Source organism: Capronia coronata (assembly GCF_000585585.1).
Source record: "Capronia coronata CBS 617.96 chromosome Unknown acBCG-supercont1.2, whole genome shotgun sequence".
NCBI classification, from domain to species: Eukaryota; Fungi; Ascomycota; class Eurotiomycetes; order Chaetothyriales; family Herpotrichiellaceae; genus Capronia; species Capronia coronata.
Genome location: NW_006912894.1, coordinates 2,372,997 through 2,391,587, shown reverse-complemented (window position 1 = coordinate 2,391,587; position 18,591 = coordinate 2,372,997). Strand labels below are relative to the sequence as shown.

Sequence of the window (18,591 nt, the reverse complement as noted above, 5' to 3'; positions counted from 1 at the left end):
TCCGCCGTCACCACAGCGTTGTATCTAGCCATCTATCTTTGTCCCTCCCTCGCTCCCTACCTAAGTAGACACAGCCCGATCGTTCTAGTCCCACCTTCCCACCTAAGGTAGTCCGCCCTTCTGGATCTGCCAAGGAAGGTTGTCCACACATACACACATACACCCTGCCACGAACGAACAAGCGAGCAGGAGAGCAGGCAAAGTCGTCTTGTCTCATCCACCACCACAATGGGCTCGTTCAACCCCAATTCAGCCCCAGCCACGAGGCCCCCGCTGCCGCCGCCGATCCGCGCATGCATCTTCGACATGGACGGGCTCCTGATCGACTCGGAGGACAAATACACGCTGGTGACGAACACGATCCTGCGCGAGAACGGCCGGCCCGACCTGCCCTGGCATATCAAGGCGCAGTTACAGGGCCGGCCCGGGCCCGCGGCGGGCAAGATCTTCCATGACTGGGCGCGGCTGCCGATCTCGCGCGACCGGTTCCAGGAGCGGCTGGTCGAGTTGCAGGCCGAGGCGTTCCAGCATTGTAAACCGCTTCCGGGGGTGGAGGATTTACTGAGGCGATTGCAGAACGCATATACCATGGAGATAGACAACCAGACAAAATCCAAAATTGGAGGAGGAGGTGGAGGAGAGGTCAACATCAATGTCGGAAAAGAAACTGCACAAACACAAACACAAACACAAAACCAGAGGCCAAGAGTCCATTTGGCCCTCGCTACCAGTTCGCATTCCCGCAACTACGAGATCAAAACGGCCAACATGCAGCGTCTGTTCGGCGTGTTTCCCGACCCCCATAAGATTCTGGGCGACGACCCGCGCATCCCGACCGGACGCGGCAAGCCGCTGCCGGACATCTACTTGCTGGCGCTGCAGGCGATCAACGACACGATCCGGGCGCAGGACCCAAATGCCAGACCGATCGAGCCGAGCGAGTGTCTCGTCTTCGAGGATAGTGTGCCGGGCGTGGAGGCCGGGCGGAGAGCAGGCATGCGCGTCGTCTGGTGTCCGCATCCGCAGCTGTTGGATGTCTACCGGGGCCGAGAGGACGAAGTGCTGGCCGGGCGCACGGGCGAGCATAAAGAAGAAGAAGATAGAGACAATCATCATGCAGAAGAGGAAAAGGGCATTCCTATCGCTGGAAGTCCTGGCCAGCCTGGCGAGCTTGGTGATGGGTGGGCCGAGCTGCTTCGTTCGCTGGAGGACTTCGATTATGCGAAATACGGGCTGGAGGTTGACGAGACAGGCGCCGCGCATACAACAATCCAGGACCAGGCCGCCACGGATGCCACAACGGATAAAGCCTTGGAGGAGATGACAGCCATGGCGGACGGCAAGCAGCATGCCCCGGAGGAACCGCCGTCTGTGCCGACTCCGGTTCCGAGTATGACGTGAGAGGGAAACCACTGGTTGTACCAACATCCTTTAGCCTTCACCCTTACCCTTTGATTCATGTGTATGTGTACCAGACAGATAGATACACTTAATGATCTGTACAGGTGTTGGACTCGAGCAAGCATGAGCACCAGGAGTTCTGTTTTGGACGGGTATAAAGAGCCAAAAGAAAATACCGAGTTGTGTATGCATTTTCAATCTCCTTCAGACCTCAACAAAGGAGTCTCTTCCGAGACATGATACGGAGGCGGCTCGGCTTCGGCTTCGGCTTCATCCTCGACCTCGGCCTGGCTTTCCATGCTATCATTGGCCTGGGCCATTCTCGCCTGTAACTCCTTTCTTTCTCCTCTGCGATGCATAATCTCGAAATAAATTCCCATGACGAGCAGCGTGCCCTGCAAACATCCCGTGACGACGTACACCCCCCACGCGCTCCAGCCTTCTTTGCCCAACCGCGCCGCCAGACTGGCGGCCCAGACGAAACTGCCGGGAGTTTGGATACACATCATGGGGATACTCAGACTGCCGACCCTCTTGAGGCGGAAGGTGGTGCAGATCTGCGGGAAGTACTGGATCGAGGCGAGCACGGTGGAGAAGATGCCCAGGAAATTCGCCCACCCCTGCGCATGGACCGGGCGGGCATAGACGAAGTAGAAGCTGAGGATGGCGATGATGAGGGCGTGCACCACCGAGATCCCCGTCACGGCCAGTGCAGTGCGGTAGGAGGGTGCCAGTTCCTCTTGGTCTTTCAGTGAGTCTGTATCGTTGCTGAAGGTGGTCTCGGTCGCCGACGCATTAGGTCGAGGGAAGAAGATGAGGAACAGGAGAAGACTGGACATGGCACGGGTCGCGTCAGTAACAAACGAGCCATAGAATTGCAAACTTACATGACTGTAAAACAACTCCATTGCACCCCGACTTGGGCTATCCCCAACAGACCAGCCAGACAGGCGAATTCATCGACCACGCGACAACACCCGATATCTACCCTACTCTTGGGGAGGACGAGAATGTTCGCGAACGCGCAGGTGCCACTTGTCGTGCCGAGAAGCACGAAATACGGCGAGAGTCCGAACGACGAGCGCAGGCGAATGATTCGGATATGTTGCGGTAGGTAGGACACGATGATTCCGATGAGAATGAACCTGATCCGAGGGAAGAAGGGATGGTATGTTAGCATGATCCCAGACAGAATATCTATGTCTACCCCCGTGACGCTAACAAGATTGTGTTTGTTTGTGGACTATGCCTATTCATTCTTCTGACAATTGACATGGGATGGATTTGGGCTTGGAGGCAATGCAATGCAATGCAGGTTCATGGGGGTTGCGTGGCGTACAGGCTGAGACCGAAGTTGGTGTAACTGACTCGCGCGATCTCTTCGCAGCGCGCATCCATTCTGTCGGCCGTCGGCGGTCGATGTCTCAATGGGTTAAGGAACAGGCGAAGATAGGTCTTGCATTTGCATTCCGCTACGTCGTCGGTAAGGCCATGGTGGGATCACAGAAAGGGTGGGTGATGGTATGCGATGGGATTCGAATGGAAGGTAGAGACGAACAACGTCCTCAGTGCAGAGTTACAGAGTGGTGACGAGAATGAATATGACGGACTTGGACTCGGATGCTGTTGATGTGTCCCAGAAGGGTTTAGCTTCCCGGCAGCCTGATCATCCCCCCAGCGGAGTCCGCTGTGATGTCATTCATTGTTCTCCGCTCATATGCGCTGACCGGGGCACTCGAGTCTATCACCAATACACAGTACTAGTACACACCACCAGCGGAGAACTGTCCTTACTCGATTGTCGCATCAAATATTCTACCCAGCATAGCCCGTATTACTAATTTTCGCCAGTTCTATTTAATGCGGAACGATATTGCATCCGCTGGCCCAAAGGGAAAATCTATAGTATATTACTGGCTTCAGCGTCTAGCAAATATGCAGCATGACTTTCTACCCGATCAACGCCATACGGATGCACGCTCGTGTTTCTCCATGGTATCACAACTTCCGTCCCAAAAACAAATTCGTTTCGTCGTTGGATAACTTAGTAATCCTTTTGTGCGTATTTGCTGAGTCTTCTCAATCGCTCGCCATACTGGAACTCGTTAGCTACTAGTCCAGTCTGTAAAGGGGAAAAGTCACCAACCTTGAACAACAGGAACGGAATGGGAATGAACGCGATGGCGAGAAATGCAAGCGTAGAACTGGCCCAGCCAACTCCGAGGTTGTTATACATGGCGGTCGCAAATAGCGGAAACCCCGCACCGACTGAAGATCGAAACAAATCGTTCCCTGCCAACACACTTGCCGCATACTGAGGATAAGCGTCGGCGAGATAGTTCAGGGCACTGTTGAACATGAGGAACGACCCAATGCTGAAAAAGCCGGTGCCAATGATTGGCATGATCCAGTGTATCTCCGGCCGTGATGACCATCCAAACCAGAACAGGCAGATCGGGATGGCAAACGCGCCAACGAACGACGGTGGGAGTCGCCATTCCGGTTGCAGCTCGCCTTTCTCGTTGAACTTGGGCTCGATGTACTTCATCTGATACCAGACAAATGGGGGAAGCGTGATCAGGACACCAACAAAGATGCCCAGAAACGCCGTCCCTTCCAGGCCCAGGCTGAATCCGTAGATGCCGGTGAACACGATCGGGAAGCTCTCGAACCAGATGTACAAGATACCGTAGATGAGAGCAATGTACATGTTCAGGAGGAAGACCATCGGTTCGGTGAACGAGAGTGTGAACGGTCGCACGAGGACCATCATGACGATGTCCCGGCCGGTCATTTGTTCTCCGAGAAGCTGAGGCTCGCAGACCAGTTTCTGGTTGCCGGTCAATCGACGGAGTCGCATGGTTCGTCGGTAGAGGATATTGGCGGATGAGGTCTCAGGCAATAGGAAGGTCAGCAGGACCAGTGTGAACCCAGACAGCCACATGAGCTCCCAGATCGTCCATGTCCACCCTTCCGATTCCGCCGCGAACCCGCCAATAAGAGGACCCAACACCGGGCCGCACACAGCACCGATGCCCCAGACCGCCAAACCATAGGTCCGCTTGGCTGGGGAGTACATGTCTCCGATCGACGCTCCACCTGTTGCCAGCGACGGGGACCCGACGAATCCAGTCAGAAACCGGAAAGCTAAGAGCATGCCGAAGTTGGTCGCTAGCGCTGTCGGTACTTGCAGAATGACAAAAAGAGCGAGCGTTCCAATGTAGATCGGACCACGACCTATCTGCGGTACCTCGGACATGGGAGACCACAGCATCGGGCCTATGCCGTAGCCTAGCACGAAGAGCGTGAGACCGAGTGTGGCGGCCACTTTGCTGACCCCAAATTGGCTGCTGACGTCCGTGATGCCGGCGCTGTAGATGGCCGATCCAACATACACCGAGAATGTGAGCAAGCAGATCTCGAAGGTCACCCAGAACTTTTTCGGCGTGCTCCAGTTTCGCGGGTTTTCTGGGTCATCCGGCCCATACCAGTCGACCATATCTGCATCACGCCCCTTCTCGGGGTCAGTTTTCTGCCCACCCACAATGTTGACGGGATGACTACCATCTTCGAGTGTTGTTGACGACGATCTCGACGGAGGGCGTCCTGAAGGGGTTTGCTCGGCCCCATCAGTTTGAGGGCGTGCGGCAGACTCCTCCTTTTCTTCTGTGGGAGGAGGGTTCGTGGTTCCATGGATCGCTGTATTGGCAGAATTATCCGAATTGAGGTACTTTTGCACGATAGATGCATCCCGCTCTTCAGGATATTGAAGGATCCTCCTGCCTGTAATCAGCCGCAACATCTGTCCAACGACAGTGTCTCGAAATAGTTCGGCCATGGCCAGCTGAAGGAGGAGGTGAGCGGAATGAAAACGATCGGAGGTCAGCTTGAAAATTCTCTATCATAACAACATGGCGTGTACGAGGTTCATATTGGTATATTGGGAGCAATAAATCTAACCTCACCGTTACCGGGATCCATTCAGACGTCATGGTCCCGACTCAATGTCGTCGCATATCATGGTCATAGCACACTGCAGTAGACAGGGGTCTGGCTGACACAAAAAGTCTATGGTCTCGGTACATAGTAAGTCTTTGCCGATCCGCACGAAGAGTCGACGATCTGGATATCGTAATTAATCCGGCATGTGGGAACAATTGACGGGCTGTAGAGAGTTCTCTGCTTCTCCCTTCGATGTGCGATCGAACAATACCAACAGTCTATGACGCCGAGGTGGAGCATTTCAGATGCATGTTTGCCTCAGCCCTTCACGTGACTCGGCTTTGGAGTGGCATTTAGTCAGCGGCTCGGTTTTCTTTTGGCTCCGGATGCCAGACTGCCCGATGGGCGGCTGATTAGTCATGGTCTTCGCGACAGAACGAGCCATCGTATTCACCCGCTCGTCGGTCGGATGTCTGGCAGTCTGGATGTCCGTATCAGTCTTGCGCCTTTGGTTGCTCTGCTCCAGGCTCCAGTAAGCTCAGACGGTTTCTGCAAGAAAACACAAGATTGATGCGTGTTTCCCTATCATGACCCGTGTTCACAGGCTATGGTGCCCATGCCACCAAGCTGACTTCAGGCCAAGCTACTGTTCATTCAACATGTTCATAATTGAGCGCGGAAGAACTTGGCCGAAGTCCGCCAGCGCGTGTATCATTGCCCGGCGGAACTGACTTTGTATGCCGGACGGAGATAAGGATACCGTAAGCGTCGTCTGTTGAAATGCTGGGGGCTTGAAATCTGGTAGCGTCCTGGAAAGGGTGTCGAGCAATGCAGAGGCTGTACTCGATTTCGAGCTATCACAGATCCATTCCATCAGCGTCGGCGTTGTCATCCTCCCCCAACCGTCCCATTAGTTGTCTCCTCAACTCCTCGTCTGTGAGCGTGCCACCCGTGCTTCTGCCTGCTGCCATGGCATCCCCGTTCGTGGTCGGGTCTCCTGCACTGCCGTTGACCTTCCCGCTGTTGTCTGCCTCGTGCCATCGTCCCCCTCTCCTTTCTACTTCCCGCTTCAACAACTGGATTCTGTCTTTCTGTCTCTCGATCACGACATTGTTCTCTTGGATGGCTTCAGCGCAGTCTCTGTCGCCCTCCTGCCTCATACTTTCAGACAGTGTAGTATCTGAGCGGATGCTGTCGATATATTCCTGGAGCTGATGATTGGAGCGTTCGAGGTGGGATATCGAATTTGAAAGTTCTTGGGCTTTCGAGTACAGGTTCTCGACTGGCAAATCTTCAATTGCGAAAGCGAAACGTTCGGCGGAAATGGGTTGAGCTTCGGCCGACATCTTGTAAGTGAGGAGGAGAATACGATGTAAGGCAACGTGAATGAGGTGCTTTGCAAATGTCTCCTTGATCGGTCTCGTAAGATGGAAGAGAGAAAATTGGGAGCATGCAGAGAAGGAACAGAGAAGATGCGGCGAAGGGCAATCGATCAAGTTTCAAGTTGGCCGCTGACGTTTGTGGGGAGCCAGCAACTTCCCCGCAGCCTTGTCGGAGAGCCTCGGGGGCAACGAGGCTGGCTCAGTCAACTGCGAAGATCACGAGAACATTAGATTCTACGTCCATGACCGGTCATTGATTTGCATGAGTATCGCAAGTCTATCTAAGTAGACCTCGGAATCAAGCTCGCCATCCCTGTACGAACTCATGTAATCGGTCAATCACCACCCCAAAGACCGCGTTGACACTGTCCGCCAGCACCTGGTCCAGCAGCCGAACCGCCTCTTCTTCGGTCACATCGAGGTGGAATCTTTCCCTCACTTTGCCCACCGCGCCACCGATGGTTCCGATCTGCTCCTCCACCAATCTAATATCCTGCACCGAGCTCTGCACCATCAAGCTGAACAGATTCAGAACCAGGGGGCTGGACTTCCGCAGCGCTGTATACGCGGTGAAGCAGTATTGTTTGAACTGAGCATACTGAGGAGATGTCGTCCCTCCCAAGCCTTCCACCATCTCCTTGCACAGCTTGATCAGAGGAGCAAAAGGTTTGGGGTCGCGTCCAAGGATGAAGCCGAAGTCTATATGGAAGAATTGCCCGGAAGGTTGCAGCAAGAGATTGTCGAGATGGCGGTCCCCTACGCCGAGGATGTAGGTGATCACACAGTATCCGGCACATGATCGAATGTAAGTATCCATGGTCTCTTTGCGAACACCCAGAGGTCCAGAGCTGTCCGGGTTATTGGCACGTAGGTATGCTAGCACTGAGCCTTTGTACTTCGCGGATATGGCCGACAGAGCGGTGGACGGTATGAATTGCACAGCACCGGCTGACGGCGATGTTGCGAGAATGCGGTAAGGAGTAAGCTTCAGGTCAAGATTCTCCTTCAGTAAAAGATTGTTCATCAACGTGATGATTTGAATGACGAGCTGGTCTTGTCGAAGGTCGTCACCTGTCTTGAAGATAATGGGATACTTCCCCTGGAACTGTGACCCTGGCTGCATCGATGTAGCAGAGCTGCTAGATGAGCTGGCTACCTTGAAGTTGATCAAGAGCGGGGACAAGGATGACTTGAAGACGTTGGCCTCCTCAGGATAGACTCCGCTTACCTCAACCTCCGGATCAAGGGGGAGCGGGATAGGAGGCTCGATTTTTATCAGCTCATTCTTGGGATCCGCTAGATATTTCTTGAGTGACTCGATTTTGGATATGCGATTAGTTCGGCTGAAGCGAATTTCTTTGCTGATGCGTGACAAGACCGCAACCATCTCGGCTTGTCTCAGCAATGTCTTGCGTTGTTCCGGGTCACGCTTCTCGAGCTCGACCATAAAGTGATATTCCACTCTCGCAAACAACTTCCGGTTTGCAGCATTTGTGTCAGGACCCTGGTCGTCGCACTCGACCATCAGGAACCAATGCAAGTAATTGCCCAGGATGAAATTATTGGCCGCACGGTCGATCAGAAATTTGGCCAACGAAGAAGACGGCAGCCCCTCTTCCTTCGTGTCATACTTCTCAAACTTCAGGGCCTGTACTAGCTGTAGAAGATACAAGAGCAACTCCGCATCATCAGCCTGTCGAAGACGATCGACTGCGTAGGCACGCACCACAGGACTGTCGAATGTCGGGCCCAGGAGTTCGAGAGCAGAATCGACATCAATCTTGGCCCATTTCGGAATCAGCTCTGCCAGCTGTTTTACTTCACTTGGATTGCTCCAGTCAGTCGCTTTCACGACTTTGGTGAGCGCCCGTTTGTCACGACTGAGGTAGCGCCGGAATGTCCAAACAACATCTTTCTCCTGTGGACTTAAGTCCTGTGTGGGCCCATAGGAGAGAATTTCATTGAGCTCATCTCGCAACTTCGCATTAGGCTTTTGGTCAGCATCGGAGTAGGCATTCCTGTCACTCCTGACCAGCCTGCGATGCTTAGTTTCGCAAGGGTTCTCTCGTTGAAACTGTTCGGGGTCGAAGATCTGGATGACCGGATAGTCTTCATCATCAACGATAGTGTTGCCAGCGGCGATGCCCGGACCGTACCTAACTTCGGGCGGAGGCTTCCTGCTGCCGACTGGCGAGGCAGACGGTGTCAACTGAAACTCTCGCATCAACTTGGACGGCTGGTACTCGTGGTCCTCGAATACAACCGGAAAGTCCCATCGCGGGAAATCAACGTAGAGAGTAAAATGCTCTTCATCGAAGAGCTCATCCTCCGAGTCACTGTCAGCAGAGGAATTCTCGCCCCCATTTGCTGTTCCGCTTTGCGGTCCTGTTGCATCCTTCTCAGCAGTTCGGCGTTTTCCAGCCTTGTATGAAGCGGACCGTTTCCGTGCTACTTCATCCACTTCCCGTGCTTTCTTGCCGACACACTGGAAAACTAATTGGTCCAACCAGTCGTTCTGCGGAATCTCGTTCATCTCGTGCTTCTTGAACAGCAGCTCAAGCCTCTCAAGCTCTTCCTGTTCCGGGATAGTAGGAGGCGGCTGTTGATTGCGTTTCCGCCGCTTTGGACGAGGAACATGTGGCGTACTAGAAGGTATCTGTCCATCGGCAGCTCTATTGCGATAAACTCTACACTTCTGGCGACCCTTCCTCAGTGCCCCATCTTGGTCGAAGAGTGGAATAGTTGTGCCCCCGAAAGGTACAGTGTGATCGAGACTGCCATTGAGTGGGCAGGGCGAAAGATCCCAGACGGTAATGGCAATCTGTGACGAGACCGGGCAGTCCTTCACCGTTATAGGTAGTTCCAGCCATTTATTCCAGGTCCGACTGTTCTTGAAGAACATATGAGGAGTCTGCATAGACACTCCTAACGGCTTGGATTCGGCCCATAGTTGCGCTGTCACATAGAGCTCCGAAGTGGGACTCTGAACGGACCCGATGTGGCGGATTTCGGGATGTTTGAGCAAAACAGAGTAGGGCACCGGTGTCTGCTTGCCTTCAAGAGTATTGCTGAGAAGCAATCAGCATTGGCATTGAGCTTTCTAGCGTGGCTCAAGAGACTAGGGTCATGGACAGTCCCTCTAGCAGGGGTATAAGCCATGGGAAGGGTTCCAACATACATCTTTATACACACGGGAAAGTCTATCTGACGCGAAGTCGCAAATGTGTAGGTATCCATGACTGCGTATCAAAGAGATTCAGATTGCATGGCGTCGACTCGTCTAGGTATGACACCGGAGCGGCGATCATAATATGTTGGCGAGGAAAGAGGGAGGAAGAACGTCGTTTGACAGAGGATGATGATGCCAGCAGCAGCCTGATCACGATACGTTGGACTCTATACTAGTAGTACTCTGTTATAAGTTAGATACCTGCCTCGCTACTTCAGTTTGGCCGGTGGAATGACGCATTGCTGCCTATACTCCGCACTACCACTATGATGACCAAACCTCGGAAGTCCCGCAGTCCTTCTACTCCGCCGTACCAGCTTAATTGCGCGACTCTCAACGAAGCGCGTTCTGGCAATCGCGCTCCTTGACACGGTCAGGCCAAGTTTCATCCCACCTACGTACCAACGCCAGTCACATCGCAGCACAGGCCTGATAGAGTAACGGACACGGTCATTCTTTGAGAAGTTCAAGTCTGACCTTTATAGACGCTCGCATTTGTCCTATTAGCACGACCCGACCTCCTTACGAGCCGTGTCATCCTCCCATAGCCGAATCTCCGACAGACGATGCGTCGGCAATGGCGCGTCTGAACACCCAACCGGTCTCGTCCGACACGGAAACAGACAGCCGCAGACCATCCAGCTCTCCCAATGGCACTCGCCAAGCGCCTGCGCGTGGTTCCTCCGAGAGTCCTCCATCACCTGTACAGTCGTCAGACTCCGACAAAGAAAACCAGCATCGCCAACGGCAAGTGACGAATAGAAAAGGCAAGCGCACCAGCACCGCCGCGTCGATGCCGGATCGATCTGCCGAAACCGACCCAAGCCAGCATACGCCCAAACGGCGGAGAGTGAGCGGCGGGGAAGATGTAACTCAGACGCAAAAACAATACTACGACCCAGAACAAAACCCGGAAGAGCGCCGACTTGTGCGCAAAGGGCTGCGGAGTCTTTTCGCCAAACTCCACGACTCCAAGACAGAGTATTTGCGACCCGATTCCAAGGGGCTCGAAGAGACGCTCCGCGAGGCCGACGAGCTGTACAAGAATGTCAAGCAGACCTCGGAAGCGACGATCGACTCGCGGTTGCTGGTGGAGGCAGCCGACCTGTCCTACCGAAAGATCAACAACCTCACTCTTGGCGACGGCAGTACGGGCATTGACGTGGACGACTTCGTCACGAAATGCATTGGCTTCATGAGACGTGGCGATGAGCTGGACGAGTACCAGAGCAGTGGCAATCACCGAGAGCCACCGAGCACGCAGAGCCAGCGCCGACGACGACATCTTCATCATCATCACCATGCTCATACAGCAGACTTAGAAATTGAAGGCGAAGACGGAGATGAAGGCGACACGCTGAACTGGGACCATCTTGGCCGAAAGGCCTGTTTCCTGTATAACGCGCGGCCATGCTTGGCCGGGTTTCTTCTCGGCCCGCTGTCAGTGCAGAAGAAAGTGCGGCAACAGACACAGCGCAAAGCGCGCGAGGCCCGCACAGACGTGACGCAAGTAGTCCGCCCCGTCCAGCTGGGCGACGAAGACCTCGACAAGCAAGAATCGGCCAACCTGACCGTCGTATGCACGGAAATCGCGCGGCTGTTGCAGACCTTTCAAGACACGGGCTTGAAGAACGTGGACAAGGAAGCAGAGGGCTCGGAGGAGCTGGCGGAGGAGCAGGCGCGTGAGATCCTGCAGCGGCACGGGATGGCCGACAACGGATGTGTGCCGCTGTTCAATTTCTGCGTCAACCCGCGCTCGTTCGGCCAGACGGTCGAGAACCTGTTCTACGTCAGCTTCCTCATCAAAGAGGGCAAAGTCGGGCTCGACTTTGACAGCCGCGGCCTGCCGACCTTGGGCATTGCCGCGACCCGGTCGGTCGCCGAGCGGCAAGAGACGCAGAAGAACCAGGCCGTGTTCACGCTGGACTTTGACGTCTGGGAGGATGTTGTCAAGACCTTTGGCATTCGGAAAAGTATCATTCCTCATCGCAAAGATGAAAAGTACGATGACGGCATTCTCGACACGGGGTTGATGGACCAGCATGACCGCCTTGATTTTGATGATGATCGTGCCATTGATACAGTCACGAGAGATGATCGAGAAGACGAGGTGTCCGACGCTTATTCTTAAATCTTTGACGCACCTCATTTATCTGCACACGAAGCGGTGCTGCACTGGCTCTGTCATGCATGATACCTGTTGGATCCAGCCGAAGGAGTTGTTATGTTTACGGCTTTCGATTCAATTGTTAGTATGAAGTCTACTAGCGATGCGAGGAGTCATGTAAAATCTGTTCTTTGTCTGAAGGATCCTTGAATGGATCGACTGGGTCCTTTGCTCCGAGTCCCAACCCAGATACTATTCATGTTTTATTCCACAATCAAGATTTTGTACCAGGTTTCTCTACTAGTATTTCGTTCCATGGCCACGGTGGGACTCTAACGGAGCCCCCTGCATCGCTGTGGGGAGAGGTTGAGGACGGGCCCATATGACACGCATCCATTGTTGTAGACCTAACACACCTGCAAGGGCAGGTCTTGTTGGTTAGAGACACCGTCTCCAAGAATTGAGAAGAAGTGATATTACCATGTTTTATCAGACTATTCATTGTTATCGAAAGAAAAGACGTATCGGCCCGGAAAGCTGACAAGTAGTACCCATGTTGAACAAACTAGTACTGGTGAAGCTCCGCGCCATGCAAATCGTTTTCCGAACAATAACCCTCCTCAGGTGGTGCCATTTCTTCTTGTGAAACCAAGAGAGCATTTATTCCCCTCCAGGGCAGTCGCTGAGACCCGGAGCCGTGGGATAAAACCAAGCAGCCACTGCGATTATGATGTACAGGATCATCAACAGAACCCCTTCCAGCCAATGAGATTTGCCGTCCTGGATCAGGTAGTTCACCAGCAAGACCGCGACGAACAAGACAGCAATCTGGAAACCGTCGAAGAACAAGGTCATGTCGTCTTTGCCGATGATCCAGCCAAGCACCACGACCAAAGGCAGAACCAAAAGCGCGATTTGCATGCTCGATCCCACGGCGACCCCGATGGCCAAGTCCATTTTGTCCTTGATCGCGACAGTGACAGCCGTAGCGTGTTCGGCAGCATTCCCGACAATTGGGAGCAGAATGAGACCGACGAAGTTCTTGGAAATGCCGCCGCCGCAGGTGATTGAGTCGATGGAATCAACCAGATACTCGGCATTCAACGCCACCAGCACGGTGGAGATGGTTAATGTGATGAGAGCCACCGTGATGGAGAGTTGAGGCTCCTCGGGTGCATCGTCGACCGGTTCAGGGATGGCGGCTTCTCGTTCAGAGGGAGTCCGGCGCCGCAATTTCTCGGGGATGACAGCGTTCTTGAACCTTGAACCAACATCGCGAGTCTCATTCTTTTCGCTGGGTTTGTTATACATCTTTGCGTGACTCTTGAGTTGAAAGAAGAGATAGCAGGCGTAGACGACCAAAAGGAGGATGGCAGTCCCTCGGCTCAAAGCCGCAACTCCTGGCTTGGGGTTCGCTGTTGTTTCTGTTTCTGTATTGGCGCTATCGTTTCCAGTTCTGGCCCACTGCTCAAAGGCAGTGGGAATTATCAAGCTGCTAACAGCCAGAAACAAGAGACTAGAGGCGGTTTGGGCGACGGTCATGTTGAAGGCCTGCTCGACGCGGTTGATGCCGCCAAAGAAGAAGCACATGCCCATGACAAGCAACAGATTGGAAAGCATGCTGCCAATGAGCGAGGTCTGAACGATCAAGACTTGATCCTTGGCCAGTGCGATGATTGACACAATCAGCTCGACGGCGTTACCAAAAGATGCATTGAGCAGACCGCCAATGACTTCACCAGTGCGAAGGGCGATTTCTTCGGTGGCGTAGCTCAGCATGGCTGCCAACGGGATGATGGCAATGAAATTGATGACAAAGACGGCCACTTTGTTGATTCCAGCATAATAGACGGCGATGCCGAGTGGAGAGAAGATGAGAAGGACGTTGATCCAGGAGTTGAACAAAGTGGCATGGATTTGACTCCAGGCAGTAAACTTGGGTTTGTCCTTGCCGTTGTTGTTGTCGTCTGTATCTGTATCTGTTGTCTTCTTGCTGAAGAGCTTCGCAAGGCCGCGTTTCCCCTGTCTATCACCCGGCGCACGATTTCGAATGGGGTTGCTATCGTGGGAGATCACAGGGGTGCCATTGGTGAAAGTTTCGCTGCTCTTTCCATCTTCGATTTTCTCCGGGCAGGGTTCCTCTTGAATCGCGGAAGTCGGGCTGGTCGAGCGTGGAATCTTGACCGCATCTCCTGGAGAGTATGATCTTACACCAGACTTGGCGCTGGGATCTGTCATAGCGTGGCGCGCCGATGTATGTGCATCAGTCTGATGGTTCCGCTCGCGTATTGGCGTCGACAGTCTGTAGTCATTCGGGTCGTCTGTGACAATTGGTCTAAGTGTGGCAGCACCGTCTTCGGCTGGTCCTGCGCCTTGGCCATCCTCCATTGTTCTCATCGTGTCTGATCGAGAATTGGGCCGCCATTTCGCAAAGGGATTCATCATTCGAAAGTTGGAGTCATCGTTTGGGCTGTCATACCAAGCGGCATACTTCGCCTGGCGACGGTATTTGTCTGGATGTAAGGTTAGGTTGCAAGAATCACACATCCTCAGGAGTATAGGTACATACGCATGTTTTGAATGATGCTTGTACGTCAATAAACACAGGTTTTGTAGCGAGAGCGCGAGAACGTGTTGCTCAAAATTGGGAGATACCACCAGCCAGAGACAAAACAATCACAGATTGCTGGTCTGGGAGTGATTTGGATATGAAGGCAGAGGCGGTAGACTAGTAGAAGGCGTGAAGGTCGTACAGGCTCAATGCGAAGAGGACAATGAGCGCATTGACCACAGAATGGGAGGGACAGGCGAGGACAATGGACCAGATTCAAGGCATTCGGAGGGAGGCTGTGTATAGGCACCTAGTAGTACACAGTGAGGTGGAGGAGAGATGGTGAGATGCAAACAGGATTGACAGTCTGGCTTAGTAGCGCATGCAGGGGACTCGGAATTGACTACTGTGTCATAGGAGGAATAAGAAGAACTTTGGCAACTTGAAGGCGTTTGAAGGACGATGATGCCAGAGGTTGCCAGTCAATACCTTGTGGTAGTATGTACCGTAGTAGTTGGTGCTGCTTGGCTGTTGACTGTTGGCTGCTGGCTGTTGCAATCCAATGTTGTTGTCTGCATGCCGGGTGCGCACTCCGTCAACAGGGGCGCGCAGCTCACCCACTGGCAGCCAAGGACACTATTGCATTGCATTGCAGTGCCTTCTGCCATTCAAGTCGCAGCACTGGCAGCAGGAGGCGTCCGTTTCAGGTGCTGAATGATGACATTGATTGCCCCCTGCAATTGATTGATCTCGCTTTACGGAGAATTTGTGGGCATCGCTTCACGGGAATTAACTTGGGCGCCACCAGAAACGGCACTACACTATAAGTTGGGCACCTGTGGATCAAGTACTCCATCATATCGACTAGGTACCTATAACGAGTGGTCTAGTACCTGGGTACCGGATACCCATCATAGATCCCTTAACCCTCGAATGCTACAAAGATTCCTAGACAGGTTCCGACCCAGGTGCCTCTCTACCTGACCTAGTAGGTAGTATACTGTCAAGGCAGGTGGGTTTCGTGCGGTCAGTTGCATCATACCTGATATAATATCACTGCTCAATTGGTGCTGGACTCAGGCTTCAAGTTATGACTGGCAGCGGTTACATCAAGCAAGTCTTGGTTGATTTGCTTAGACGTTCTTAGACACTCTTGGACACTCTTGGACACTCTTAGGCAGGTCTGGGCAACGCCTCGTCAAAAGTCAAATCCAAATCTTGGTTATGGGTTGAACTCGACTACAGTGACGTATAGTGGCTTTACATCCAGAGTGACGGTCGACGCACTCACTCTCACTCTACCGACACGCACATCCAGCACGGCTGGTAACATACATGTACCTTTCAGCTTTGCGAGCTACTAGTATTTTGTACTCTTGTACTACTTTGTAGGGCTGCTTCCACAAATGGGGCTGTCCGACTCAGCCACAACTCGGGTGGATCATACTAACTATTAGCGTATCGCTCCATGCCGTTCGTCAGATTCACCATTTTCTCACTAGAAGCCAACATCTTCCTTGTCTCATGCGGTGGCACATCAGACTCGCAACATTTCAAATGGATATTGATGCGCCAGTCTCGATCAAATAGCATATGTGTTGGAGTGACCATTATTATGTGTCCAGCCGAGGAGCATCTCTGTCGTAGGATAGTAGTACATGGCCCACGATATGGGACTCAGCTCGCCAGTACTATAGCGTTCCCACAATGTGCTGGCTGACTAAGCAGAGACTCCAGTTGGGCAGGTCTGACGAATCAATACCAAGGATTTTTTCACGAACGAGTTCGAGCCCTTTACATGGTCTCTCGCGGGTCTGTATTCAGCAACAGAATGATCTTCTCGGACCACAGCCTGTAGTCGGAATCCTGTCGGGTCCTCGTCCTGTACCAGCTCGAATGTCGCCCTTTCTGAGCTGAAAATTCGAAGCCATGGCCAGCTCGATCCGTCGTCGTGGGGAAGTACATTGGAAGTGGCTTCTGGGATTGGAGCCTTTGCTCAGCTGAGGTTGTTCCATCGACGACGATGTCTCACGCAGTGACAGCTGAGTGTCTCCTTCCCACCTTGTCTCGGATATGGCGCAATGGCCTATCGAAAGAAGCGCTTCATGGGCCGGGTCGGATAGGTAGGCTTGCAAACTATTTTTTGGGCGACTCGAGACCTGATATTGCCCAGGGGTTTGTGTCAGTGGTGGTCCTGATTCTATCGCTTTGGCGTATCTGCTCAAGCAGGCTCCTAGGACTGACCCTGGTATGCGTGTCGAGCCTCTTGCCTTTATCGTGAATCATAATGCCCGCCCCAAAAGTCGCAAGGAGGCTCATTTTGTCGCCCGCTACCTGGAAAAGCTCGGTAAGCCTTTTCCTCTTGTATAGAGATATAACGGTGACTGATGGACCAAGACATAGAAACTGTTGTTCTGGATATAGACTGGGGCAAAGGTCTGGATCCGACGAGCCTTCCCGACTTTGAGATGCTGGCCCGGAGAGCCCGGTATCGGCTGATCGCTGGAGAGGCCATACGAAGAAATATCCACCATCTTTTCCTGGGCCACCATCAGGATGACCAGGTAGAGACGATTCTGATGCGGTTGATTCGAAATCCAAATACATCCTTTCTGGGACTGCAAGGCATGTCCGAGCAAAGTGCAGTACCTTGCTGCGAGGACATCCGAGGAGCCCATGAGCTGGAACAATACGAAAGGTTTCCGCACTGGCTTCATCAGTTTGACAGAACAATCTACAACGACATCGAGGATAACGATAGCGTTAACTTTGGGAAACAAGTCACAGTGGCTCGGCCAGATGGGCTGCTGATCCACCGTCCCCTCCTACAGTTTCCCAAAAGCCGTCTCCTCGAGACATGCAAAGAGAACGGCATTATATACCAAAGAGACAAAACTAATGACGATCCAACTCTAACTCTACGAAATGCCATCCGACAGTTGAGGAGAAGTCAAAGTGGTTTAACACGTGATCAGCATCTTCCTAGAGCGCTGCAGGCCCGGTCCATCCTACAGCTCTGTGACCGGGCACGCGAGTTAGCCTTGTCTCTGGTGGAGCGAGGAACCGATATCCTAAGGAGGATCAAGGTGGATACTTTCGACCTCCGCTCCGGTATGATGACAATAAGTCTCTCGAAAGGTTTTGTTGCGGCGTGCGAGGCCGATCCTGCAGCTGGCGCCAATGCCCTGGCACGCCTGACAAGCGTGGTGAGCTACCAATCCAGGGACGATGTGCCCACGCTTGTGCCTCATGACCGCCTCGTGGACTTCCTTGAAGCCATGCGATCTCGCGGCCCGAAATCTCTTACAATACAAAAGGTGCTGCTCGAGATGTTGGAAGTTGAAGGATCGAGTATTGAGTTCGAGACAGTTAACTGGAGGCTGTCACGGCCGCCGATGCGCTCATCCGAAATTCGACTAGTCCACCAGGGATTCCTTCCCAAGATAGCCCAGGGCGATATCGGTCTCGGCTCCAGTTCGACATGCCAGTCAGCTGTAGATGCGGCCGAAAGCGTGTGGTCAGAATGGCTTCTGTGGGACCATCGATACTGGGTGCGTGTAAGGGCAAAGAGTGCCGCAAGCCTCTCAGAGATTAACATTCGCCCATACCAGGCGTCTGACGCAGCACAAGCATTCGGGACAACGGAAAACGAATCGGCCAGGCTGCGCAGGATATTGGCGCAGGCAGCTCCGGGGAAAACGAGATATACTTTGCCAGTCTTAACTGTCAGGGGCAGAATCTCAGTGTTTCCAACATTGAACATTATAATGCCCGAAGATCCCTCAAAAGAAAATGGATCGACTCTCACTCCACACTCAATCCTCGAGTGGGAGATCTGCTACAAAGTCATGGACCAACCTTTTATCAATGAGCAAGTCAAGACGATCGAATGGCGAAATGCGATGGTGAACAGGCGCTGAGGAGCCTCAGAGTGTGGAAACTTCTTTGGTCAGTCACCGAAACAATCTATTATCGTCGT

At 53.0% G+C, this 18,591-nt stretch overlaps 8 protein-coding genes across 8 annotated transcripts; 3 read left to right on the top strand and 5 right to left on the bottom strand.

Annotated features, from left to right (window-relative positions):
* Positions 1–228: 228 nt before the first annotated feature.
* On the top strand, positions 229–1,401 carry A1O1_02530 (uncharacterized protein; the record flags this gene model as incomplete). The annotated part of the gene is made up of 1 exon (XM_007723441.1): positions 229–1,401. The coding sequence occupies one exon, from the start codon at positions 229–231 to the stop codon at positions 1,399–1,401; it is 1,173 nt and encodes a 390-aa protein (XP_007721631.1).
* A 194-nt stretch (positions 1,402–1,595) lies between these two features.
* On the bottom strand, positions 1,596–2,581 carry A1O1_02529 (uncharacterized protein; the record flags this gene model as incomplete). The annotated part of the gene is made up of 2 exons (XM_007723440.1): positions 1,596–2,232; positions 2,289–2,581. 2 exons carry the CDS (start codon positions 2,579–2,581, stop codon positions 1,596–1,598), a joined length of 930 nt encoding a protein of 309 aa, XP_007721630.1.
* An 864-nt stretch (positions 2,582–3,445) lies between these two features.
* A1O1_02528 (uncharacterized protein) lies at positions 3,446–5,239 on the bottom strand (the record flags this gene model as incomplete). The annotated part of the gene is made up of 2 exons (XM_007723439.1): positions 3,446–3,496; positions 3,548–5,239. 2 exons carry the CDS (start codon positions 5,237–5,239, stop codon positions 3,446–3,448), a joined length of 1,743 nt encoding a protein of 580 aa, XP_007721629.1.
* Positions 5,240–6,200: 961 nt separating this feature from the next.
* Positions 6,201–6,689, bottom strand: A1O1_02527 (uncharacterized protein; the record flags this gene model as incomplete). The annotated part of the gene is made up of 1 exon (XM_007723438.1): positions 6,201–6,689. The coding sequence occupies one exon, from the start codon at positions 6,687–6,689 to the stop codon at positions 6,201–6,203; it is 489 nt and encodes a 162-aa protein (XP_007721628.1).
* A 334-nt stretch (positions 6,690–7,023) lies between these two features.
* Positions 7,024–9,962, bottom strand: A1O1_02526 (phosphatidylinositol 3-kinase; the record flags this gene model as incomplete). The annotated part of the gene is made up of 2 exons (XM_007723437.1): positions 7,024–9,793; positions 9,904–9,962. The coding sequence occupies 2 exons, from the start codon at positions 9,960–9,962 to the stop codon at positions 7,024–7,026; spliced, it is 2,829 nt and encodes a 942-aa protein (XP_007721627.1).
* Positions 9,963–10,531: 569 nt separating this feature from the next.
* A1O1_02525 (uncharacterized protein) lies at positions 10,532–12,085 on the top strand (the record flags this gene model as incomplete). The annotated part of the gene is made up of 1 exon (XM_007723436.1): positions 10,532–12,085. One exon carries the CDS (start codon positions 10,532–10,534, stop codon positions 12,083–12,085), a length of 1,554 nt encoding a protein of 517 aa, XP_007721626.1.
* A 636-nt stretch (positions 12,086–12,721) lies between these two features.
* Positions 12,722–14,634, bottom strand: A1O1_02524 (uncharacterized protein; the record flags this gene model as incomplete). The annotated part of the gene is made up of 2 exons (XM_007723435.1): positions 12,722–14,574; positions 14,631–14,634. 2 exons carry the CDS (start codon positions 14,632–14,634, stop codon positions 12,722–12,724), a joined length of 1,857 nt encoding a protein of 618 aa, XP_007721625.1.
* A 2,001-nt stretch (positions 14,635–16,635) lies between these two features.
* Positions 16,636–18,532, top strand: A1O1_02523 (uncharacterized protein; the record flags this gene model as incomplete). Its single annotated transcript, XM_007723434.1, has 3 exons — positions 16,636–16,735; positions 16,786–16,959; positions 17,016–18,532. 3 exons carry the CDS (start codon positions 16,636–16,638, stop codon positions 18,530–18,532), a joined length of 1,791 nt encoding a protein of 596 aa, XP_007721624.1.
* Between the last annotated feature and the right edge of the window lie 59 nt (positions 18,533–18,591).